The 11262-nt window shown below is 32.6% G+C and overlaps 1 protein-coding gene across 1 annotated transcript in view; it reads left to right on the top strand.

Moving 5' to 3' along the window:
- The window catches only part of PRTG (protogenin), a 135783-nt gene extending 126000 nt beyond the window's left edge, over positions 1 to 9783 (top strand). The window contains exons 18-20 of the mRNA XM_003339999.4: positions 1114 to 1279; positions 2046 to 2150; positions 2542 to 9783. Coding sequence (XP_003340047.1) covers positions 1114 to 1279; positions 2046 to 2150; positions 2542 to 2946 — 676 coding nt within the window. The 3' untranslated portion in view covers positions 2947 to 9783. The remainder of the gene's footprint in view (positions 1 to 1113; positions 1280 to 2045; positions 2151 to 2541) is intronic.
- The last annotated feature ends 1479 nt before the right edge of the window (positions 9784 to 11262 follow it).

Here is an 11262-nt window from a genome sequence, read left to right on the forward strand (position 1 = left end):
ATGTCCTATGACAAGCTGTAACAAATATAAAGAATAGATTGCAGGTGGAGGAAGCAAAAAAATTTCCTGTTTAGTAAAGAGTAAAAATAATTTCGACAAACAAATATCCTTTTTATAGAGTTAAGAGATTTTTACTTTTTTTCTTTTAAAATATTGTCAATTCAAACCAAGATAATAAAATTTTACACACAACATGTATATAATCAATTTTCAGTCTCATGAAGATTACCCATTATTTAGAAGAAAAGGTTTTTAATTTTAAACTAATTCTCTCAACCATTCACTTAGAGGCTAATTCCTTTGTCCTTAATTGGTTTATACTTTAAAAGTGTATTTTTTATTTTAATTAATCTAGACAAAATATCATTAGGAAGGTGAGTCTACTTTTTGAAAGTCAAAACCAAATATACACAATTTTAAAATTATTCATGCTTCTATTTCCCTTCCATTAGAAGATCATCTAGAATTTTCTATACAAGCACATAATATTAAGTACAAGTACTTGGAAAGCGTTCCCTTGACCAGATAAAACAGTTCAGTTTTGTCTTATTTTCTTACTTTAATGATTTTAAATAAATCTTTTGAAGTTTGTGACTTCAGATTAAGTGAACCATGAATGATAAATCACTAAATCTCTTCACATAGTCAGATATCCAAGTCTTGTTCATAATCTGTACTGTTTTAGTCTGTCACTATCATTAAAAAATACAGATTAAAGTCATTTTGACTGTATGACAAGCTAAAGATTATCTCAAAATCTTTAGAAAATAAGGCAAGAAGATAATAATTATTTCTACATAAACTGGAGGTAAATAATATACTACTACCTAACACCTGAAACAGTCCATCAATGTTAGACAGTTGATGCTTAACATTAAGGGAACAAGTTGTACATGTTCAGAAATCAAGGGGAGAATTAAAGTAGATTCCCATAAGTAAAGTATTTTGTGATAAAAGTAAAATCTAGTACTCTTAACACCTACTATTAATTGTAGTAATGTCTTTATATGTTAGAGAAAAATATTAAAGAATGTTACTCTTATCAAAATGTAATTTGTGTAAGTTGGCATTTTTCATATTTTTATGTAATAATATTTCCTATTTTTCATTTAGGAAAACATCTGCTTCTAAAACTTCACAGACAGGAACTGAACAATTATCTCGTACCAATGCCTCATTAACCAGTGGGAATGAGATGAGGAAGAGCCTGGAAGGAATTGTAGAGAATGAAGAATCTTTACTACCAATGATAGCACAAAATAGCTTTGTGGATGCAAAGGTACCCTGAGCTTAGAAGCTAATTTAATGTATTACCTTAACTATATGCATTTTTCTTCCCTGTGTGAAATACATCTGTCAAAAAAAGTTAGTCTGTATGCAAAAGAGCTATTATTCCCAAAAGATTAAAGAGGAGAATGGTCTGAATCACCACAACCTTGGAAAATTCAGAACTATGGATAACCCAAAGGGTAATGGATAGATGTATAGTAGATATAAGTAGTCTGCACATAAGATGTGACCTTGAAAGCTATCATCATGATGAGAAAAGAAGGTGGCCTCGTCATTTAGCAAGAGATGGGGTTATCATAAGGATGTTACAGAATATTAGAAGAATTAGAGAAAGTTCTCCACTGTGTTGGGTAGATTCCCTATGAAGAATTTGGGTGAAAGATAGAGACAAGAATGACAAAAGCTAAGAAAGCATGGGTAGATTATCATCTCGAATACCCTTAGAGAGGAGTCATAAATCCATCAAACTATGCTTCTTTTTGTGTTTACATGTAGCACCAAGCAATATATGTAATCAGCACTACAAAATCCTTCAAAAACGAATCTCACAAGTTAATCACGTTCTATACTTTTGGTCAGCTTAGATATAACCTTAAAAACATCTCAGATTGATATTTGCTACTAGAATCAAAGAAATAACGTTATGTAATATATTTATTTTTATAATTTTCTTTCAAATATAAATGTAATATGTTGAAGCTTTTGAAGTTAAATTAAAATTAAATTAAATTAAAATTTTTCTTTTTTTATTTCAGGGTGGAACTGACCTGATTATCAATAGCTATGGTCCTATAACAAAAACTAACCCTAAGAAAAAATGGCTCTTTTTTCAAGATTCCAAGAAGGTGAAAATTGAGCAGGTAACTCATCTAAATTCAGGCCTGAAAGTACTCCATATGAAGTAGTAGTATTTATAAAAAGGGAAAACAAAGCAAAATAAAGAACTATACTTTAATTTTTCATTCTTTCTTAAAATATGTGTGGTGCTATTCATTATAGATATAACTCATTAATTATACTCATACAAAGTAACAATTTGCTAAAAGTGCTTGTCTACTCTATAAAAGTGAATTGTTCTAAAACTATAGATAATATTTAAGAGATTTTGTTATGAGAATATCTTGTTTGTATTTAAAGAGTATATTTTTGTAGAGCCCTTGAAATCAGATTCATTATGTTTATACTTGTTAGTCCTTAGGATTTTCTGCAAGTGTTTTATTATCATTTCTGTTTTGTATTTTTTCCTTACAGCCTCAAAGAAGATTTGTTCAAACGGTCTGCTTTTATCAGCCAGGTACTACTGTTTTAATAAGCGATGAAGACTCCCCCAATTCCCCAGGCCAGCCAACCAGTTTCCAAGTGCCCTTTGGGATTACAACTGACACAGAGCATTCAGCAAATAGTGAAGGAAGCCATGAGACTGGAGATTCTGGAAGATTCTCTCATGAGTCTAATGATGAGCTACACCTGTCTTCAGTTATAAGTACGACACCCCCTACCTCCAATTCCTTCTTAGGCAGTGATTCTGGTGGAGATCCTGCCATGAATAAGTGTGAAGACCCTTCAGTGCCATCAGTTGCTGAGCAGACTTCTGCTTCTTCTTTACAGTTACAGTCTACAATGCTGTGCTTTGATAAAAATGAGTTTCCAGTCTAGACAGCCATGCCAGACATTTTCACAGTATACATATATGTATATTTATATATATATATGTTATTATATATATATAAATGTCTGTTCGAAGGACAATGAACAGGAAGCCAAAGCATGTTGTGAAAGTCCTGATGTCTTACTGGATGTTTTTAATATTTTTGTTGAATGTTTTTTTTTTTTTAATTTTCAAACTCACTTTTTTTTGAATGTTTTGTTGTAAGAAATGTGAAAAGGTCAATCTGACTAGAGTTTAAACTATATCACTGGAGCAGAGAGGACTTTTTAAGCCCCTTTGCTGACTATCTACCTCAGTTTGCCAAATGGTGAACTCTGAAGACAACTGAGTGACCTCATTTGTGTTGTAGTTGATTTCAGCTATGTAACCAATGATACTTCCTACTAGCATTTTTTTTATTGCTGTATGTGTAATGTGTTTGATCGAAGGAGTAATAGGTGGAAGAGTAAGAATGTTTACCTGAAGCTCTGACTTTTTAACAAATTATAAGATCCACATAGGTGAGATAATTAAGTACCTCTGACCAGGAGAAGTATTGAGCCATTTAATTGGGGGGTTGGAGGAAATTGGGACCATTTTAATCACTGGCAAAAAGAGGACTCTATTGAAATAACAATAATTTTTAAATTGCATGTAGCAAATTACATCTTTAAAGACATTTAGAGTTTTCCTATAGAGCCTGAGTACACCCAGATAACCCTTCTAGAGCTGTGCCTTTTCAGTATGCCCTCAATGATGACAGTTGTTCAAAAGACTATGCTGTCTAAGCCTGTCCATGGAAATATTTCACATTCATCATTTTCCCAAGGTTAACTGTAGAACTCATTTTTGAGAGTGAATTCCTTAAGTTTGTAGGTTGTTTTCCTAATCCTGGCTTGATTTTGAAGGGATAAGGAAACTTCCCAAAGGAGAACGTCACAGTAACGGTGCCTTCCATTATTTATTATGAAACTCTTTGCCTTATGCCTTGTCAATTTTCACAGCATTGCTTAGGACAGGAGCACATAAAGTTGCCTTAAGTATATACTGAATTTTATGGTTGCTTTTTATTGTAAAGTACAGTAGCCCTCCAAAATACTTATTTGGGATTTATCTAGGGTTACAAGTGTTCAGGGCTCTATCCATTTCCATGTGTTATTTAGAGAACTCAGTACTATTTTTTCCTTCAGTATCAGAGCTGTTAGTGGAGAACATTAACTTCAGGGAGGGATTTTCATCCTCGTGCTGATTTTAAATGGGCATACCGTCTATACTATAGAGCATTATAGAGAATAGTGAGTCATGAGTATCTATTGAACTCCTACCTTGTGCTGAACACTATGGAACAGCAGTGTAAGGGGATTTTCTAAAAAATAGCACGATCTTAACATGGTTCCCCATTCCTTTAATGTTATAAAAATTGTCTAGAAATTACTTTGGGGTCTTATTTTAAGAAGAATTTTATATTTTAATCTCGTTAAAACTTTTCCTGAATAGATCCATTGTTGGATAGGATTATAAAATGAACTAGAAATCCTTTGATAAAGAAAGAGGATCCCTTCCCCAATCCTAGCATTCCCAAACAATGGTAGGGACATATTTATTGAATTCTGTTGTATGCCAAAATGAATACACTTAGAAGCAAACTAAACTGAAGTTTGGAAAGACAACTACTTTTCAACTCAAATTCAAAGCTTCCATTAAAGAGTCCATTTAAAATGTGAGCTTCAGGAAAAAATAAAAAAGCAGAGCTTTAGGTGAACAATCTGATGCAAGAATAAATGCTACTCCTGCCTGTTATAGCTCCTGTTTTATACTACCTCCTTTTAAAGTTATTCTAGTGTTATTTTTTTTTCCTGTACTCAGGGAACATTGTGTTGCTTTTGAGCTGCCTCATGTAAATGTGGGCAAACTGACAGGGTATGGTGTTTTTTGCTTTTTAAGTAGGAGCAGTGTATAGGTTAATTTCACCAGTATCTAAAATTATGGAATACAATTAGACATTTTAAAAAATTTTTATAAACATTATCAAAAAGCAAACAAACAAAAAACCAAAAACTTTTAGTTTTAAAAAGCTAAAAAATATCCCATCAAGATTATGGGACATGCATCTTGGAGTGGTTTGACTTAGAGCTAGTTTTAAAAGCCTAAGAAACTAATCCAGAATCCCTGAATAAAAGTATTTTGTTTGTTTGTTTGGTTTTGATTAACCAGGCCATTGCTGATGCAGATCTTTAGGCTGTTACCTCTTTGCTTATTGTGTACCAGTACCTTTTTCTTTAAATATTGTTGCTAAACAGGCATTATAATAATTATAATAATAATAATCCTGTTACCAAAGAATTTTCTGTAGAAAAGAGAAGAAAGTCAAACATTATTTTCAAAAAAATTGAATTAGCTAAAAACTATAGGTTTGAAGCTCTGATTAAAATTTTTTATTATACAAGTAGTTACTAACCCAAGACTATAGGGCTTATATGATTATAGTTGATTAAATAGATTAGTATAGACTTCTACAATTTTAACTACCTTATTGTTACCAGAGCATTTTACCAGAAATAGTTCCAAAGAATGTCAAGTGTAATTTTTTTTTCCTTCAGCAAGTAATTTTCTGACTATACAGTATTAGAGTAACTATTTTTAAATTGTTGAATCTACTTGTTGAAGGGGGGAAAAATTTTTGTCACCAAAGATATGTACATATGTGTCTCATCAAGCAAAAATTTTAGTGTACAGCAAATATGACTTTCTACTAGCTAAAGTGTGTTAAATCTAAATATGAATTTGTTACCAAAAGGTGAAGTTTATCACTCTCTTTCAGAGTAGTGTCACTTCACAGTTTTTCACTCCCAAGGGGCTGATATGCAAAGGGTAACTGTATTCTTCTCCAAAGACTTGTTTGCTATAAGTACTAATACATTTCATTTTATGCCAAATGTACAAGTAGATGTTGCTCATCCATATTTTCATACCAAAGACCAGTAAATTATATAGGCTAGCCTATGACAAATTAAAGATGAGCAGATTTGAAATAATGTTTAGTGGCTTTTTAGAAAGGATATTTAGCATTAGTAGCTAAAGATATCAAAGTTTACATAATTAAAACACAATATAGCTATGGTGCTATTAATGTTTTTATTCAAGTACTTTTTATCAGCAAATAAAGAAAAACCAAAGATATTTAAAGTTACCTCAGCATATAGGCAAATTTAGTTGTACATTAAACCCTCTGTCTCTTATTTTTATGTTAACCAATTATGTCTCTCCAGAGCCCATTCCACATATAAATGTCAGGCATCGGTACTTTCCATTGAATCTAATGATTCAATCATAGAATTTTTTTAAAATCAATACAGAGCCATTCTTCTTTAACAGTCTGCTCACAAAATCCCACCAGAAATTTCATCAGACTATATTCAGTTTCAGATCATTATGGCAACCCTCTGAATTAACCTAGGCAATTATCTTCAGTGTTAATACAAAAGGTTTGAAACTTTCCTCTGTAATGATGTTGGGGGTAAAGGTCTTCAGGTAAATTTTTAGGGACATAGGTAAAAAGAACAGATGTGATCATAGAACAGGTAGATCTCACTTTCTGCAATATATGCTACTGAAAATTTATTTACAATTCAAATCTTCACTTAAATCACTGCAAATGCACTAAGGAGGTTGCTAATTAAAAGAATTATGTGGGAAATCTTTTTTTATAAAGCAAAGCAAAGACTACAGTTTCCAGTTGGATTTGTATATTGTAGATGCTGGGTTAGCTTAAAGCAAGATACACTTGTAGTGTTTTAAGTGAGTTAAGAAATTTAATTTAGGGTGTTAAGGGAGTTCATATCCTCAGCATTCTGGACTAAATTTACTTCCATTTCATATTATTCCCATTGTAAGCACTGGGAGAAATATAAAGTAGCCCTTTGCTCCAAAAATATATCCTTGCAAGAAGAATGCTCACCAGTTGCCAACCTATAAACACTCTACCTTGTCAGGGCCATAATGTAGACACAGCTTTGATAACCATTGAAGTTTGCAAAAAAAATATATTGTGTGGAAAGTATTTAAATTTAGTGTAAGAATAATTCATATAAAATTTGTTTAAACCTCAGATGTTGGACCATTCAGCAAAGGATGAATTTATCTATTTAACATAAACTTTATTTCATTAAATTTTGAACCTACAGTGTTAATAAATTCAGCTTTTTAAAAAAATTTTCCCAAGGCCAACTACAATACACATTTACTTTGTCAAGTTTTATCCTGCCTATTTATTATGTGGACCTCTGATTACATTATCTTAATAGCCACAGATTATCCAGCAATTTCTGTTGGCTGTGATTACAGAGTAAGGGTTCTGGAGACCAGAAATACTATAAATTGTCATTGTGGGTTTTGCTCAATTTACTTAGAAGATGAACATAAAGGTGGAATTTTATTTTAAACTCTTTGAACTCATTTTAAAACTATACTTTGAAAATAAGAATGCAAGGCTAATACAATGTGTGTTTTCAGTCTTTGGTCTTTTGCCAGGCAGCTCATGTATTTTCCAAGTGTTTAAGAGCAATAGGAAAGTCTTATATTAACCTTACCATTAAGTTATTTCCATTAAATCCTCTTAGCAAGACACCTATAATCCTTTACTGGTTAGAAATCAGTCCAAAGTTAGGCAAAAAGGGTAGATGCTTTCTGCATGATGCAAAGACCATGAAAACACCTGACATTTCATCAAATGTTCATAATAAATTTTCTCTCTAAAACACTGCATACATTTTGAATTAAACTTTAATTTTTCCAACATGTGCTTTTAAAAGAAGTTTTTAGATTCCAATTTAACAGAAAGTTTTAAAAATACTTGCCTATATCTTTATTAATTTTAGCAGTATTTTGGAAACTATTTATATTGTATTTAATATGACTTCCTACTTTTTATTGAATTTGAATTCTTTTACCATGAACAAAATTTTTATTTCAAGTTAGCTCTACTCTTGCTTAAAAGGGTTATTTACGATGTTATTTCTGATCATATGTATTTGGCCTCTAAAGAACAAATGAAGCTTTTGTATGTTGTTTGCTCTTGAGATATCCCATCTATCAAACCTAAAAAACAAAACAAAACACAATCTGTTTTTTTGATAGCAGAAGACGTCATCAGATGTTCTACCAGGTTTCCTTCTGAGCTATAATAGAGTCATTACCTGCAGGGTCAGAATGAAGAAAGAGTACTAGACTAAGATTCAGAAAGTGCAGATTATAGGACTGGTTCTTTTACTAATGCACTGTGTCTTCTTGGCAATTCACTGAACCCTTCTCATCTCAGTTTTCTCATCTGCAAAATGAGGTTGGACCAACTCTTTTTAGTTCTAACATTGTATAATTTTAGTTTACATATATAGAATGTTTTGTGGTTACAAACCTAGAGCTTCTGAACCCAGTGCTTCTTCTTACAATATTTCTCTTGAATCAGTTCAATTGTATTTATTTTTGATACCCCAGGTAGGGGTATTTTAAATCCCCAAAAGGAGGTATTTTAAATCCCCCCCAAAAAAATTGTTCTAGTCTGTTCCAACTGAACAATATTAAATACAAACTTTGTTTTCATTGTCTTAGCATTATAAAGACAATCTTGGAAAGCTCAATGTAGGTTGGAGTATTGAATCAGCCTGACAGTCAATGCTATTTTTTGATTGGAGCAAAGAACAAGAAGTGTTTTTCTATACTTTCCTGAATCAAGTTTTAGAGTACAGCTTTCTTTATACTAACTTCTGAGGGCCACTTTTAAGAACAAATAAGAAAGAAGATATGCTTTGAAAAGTTAAAGAACTGTCCAATAAAAGAAAGTTACCGCCAAAGAAATTTTATTAGGCTGTAGGTTAGCATATATAGATCTTATTTTCTTTTCACAGTAGGTTTATCGAATCCTTTGCTTAAGTCAAAATTAAAATATTAACATCCTTTCCATAGTAACCAAATAAATAATCATGGGAAGAAAGTGGCAGAGAGAATACAACTTGGGATTTAAAATTGCCTGGATAATCCACATGTGGATAAATTAAGAGTAAACTGCATTCAGCAATTACAAAGCATGCAAGTGTTCTGTATCTCACACAAAGCATTGTTTTTCTAGGAAATTATATCTCCATACTTCTAATTTATTATCAAAATTCTTTCCATAAAATAGTCTGATACTCTGGGAAAATATTGGATATCAACTTTATTTCTAATTGAAATTATACAAAAATGTAATTGGTAATTTGAGCCTACTTTTAAAAGGATTTATAAAGACTGAATATACATACATTGCCTCAGCCCATCATTAGAGTAGATGGGTATATATTGTTGTTTTGTTAATTTTTTATGAAATGTTCCACTTTTTTTTATCCTTCAAAGATGTGAATGATTTGAAAGTGTAGGAACCAGTTATATATCTCATATTGTGGGTGTTCTGGGTCCTTTCACTCCATATACCATTTTCTTATATAAGGGTAACATTAGCAGACTTGCCAATGGAGAATAGAGCTGAGTTATTTTAATTTTATATTTGACTCAGGGGATCAGCTCTGTGAACACCATTGTATAAAGAAAGCCAATGTTTGCCTTGATTTTGAATGTACCTTTTTCATGTCTTTAAAAAATAATTTTGTTATAATGTCAGTTTGTTTTCTTTTTTCTAGCATTATAGTATATGTTATCTAGTGTTTTTCCCCTTCCCCAGGATTGTTTATATGCTATCCCAAAGGTCATGCCAAAAATGAATAGAAGTTTAAATGCCAAAATGTTTATGAAACTGCTGTCTAAATACTGATTGATTGCACAGTTTTAATAAAACTTTTCCTTAGTAAAAAGTAGCATCCTTTTCTGTTTCACTTTTCTTTGAGGAGAGCTAGAAAGTTCTCCTTTCATTTTCTTAAGAGGAGTGCTAGAATGGGAGCATTCTGGAGTCCCCCCATAAGAAAAGAAAATGGAACCTCAGGTTTACTTTCATATGGCATATTGAGTGTCTTCAAAATCTTGCTACTTTGGATATTTATTCATCTCAGATGCTAAAGGACAAAGTATACTAAAAATCAAAAGCTTTTTCCAGTAAATGTTTTTAATCCATCCCAAGATCCAGTAATGTGTGGATCTACTAGAAACAAAATGTATGCTTTCAGGCACAGTCTATTATGTCTATTTTGCCTAACTTTATTACAAGGGAGGGTTCAATTATGAGGCAGGGAGTAGAAGCAGCTATTTCCCAAAATAATTGTGAAAAAAATAAATAAAAGACATCAGAATTGTCTTTAAAAGATGAAAAATATCATAAGGAGCTCCCTTTTGCCTATAAATTAGGAGAAAGCTCAATCCATTTTAAATTATGGAAATCCCACTATCTCTCTTTGAAGTCAAATGCAACATTTTATCATCTGGAATTCTATTAACTAACTAACAAAGGGATGAGGTAAGGCAATTTTCCATCTCAAGACAGCTTGGAAGTTTGTCAGGAAAGGTCTATTTAACTAGGGTGAGAGGGAAGCATAGTTCAGTATACTCTGTGCCAGGCAAACCAGCAGGGTTTAGCAATGGTTCATACCCATTGCAAGTCAACATAAAACCTTAGGAGGCAACTGAATTAGTGATGGGACACAGTTTCCAGAGCTCTCAACTCAGAGGTAGAAACGGGGTCAGAAAACTGGTCAGAAGTAGATTACAGGGGGGCAGTTGGGTGGTTCACTGAATTGAGAGTCAGGTCCAGAGGCAGGAGGTCCTGGGTTAAAAACTAGCCTCAGACACTTCCTAGGTGTATGACCCTAGGCAAGTCATTAACCCCCCTTGCCTAGCCCTTACTACTCTTCTGCCTTAGAACCAATACCCAGTATTGATTCTAAGACAGACGGTAAGGGTTTAAAAAAAAAAAAAGGTAGATTATAGGCTACCCTTTGCTGGCACTGGGTGCAGAATACTTTTGCATTGCCCATTGTTCAGCATTGCAGTCCTAGAGTAAGAGGAAGGATTATGAGAATCAAGGACTTGAGTCACAGTTCTAGAACAGAAAAGAGTACTTGTGGTTGTTCATAGACCAAAGCACAGGCCAGGCAGTCACTGACTATACCTCTCCTTAGATCATACTATCTTGGAAGAACTAAAAATTTGCAGAGTAGCATGAAAAAACTGAAAAAAAAAGGCCCCTTCCACAATGGGAACAGAGTCCAATTGTAATCTAAATTTAAAAGCCAAGAAACAAAAGAGTAGAAAAATGAGCAAGCATCGAAAAAATAATGTGACCATAGAAGTTCCAATGGTGACAGGGAAGATCAAGGAACAAACTCAGAATTAGACTGGCATCA

This window comes from Monodelphis domestica, chromosome 1, assembly GCF_027887165.1.
Source record: "Monodelphis domestica isolate mMonDom1 chromosome 1, mMonDom1.pri, whole genome shotgun sequence".
NCBI classification, from domain to species: Eukaryota; Metazoa; Chordata; class Mammalia; order Didelphimorphia; family Didelphidae; genus Monodelphis; species Monodelphis domestica.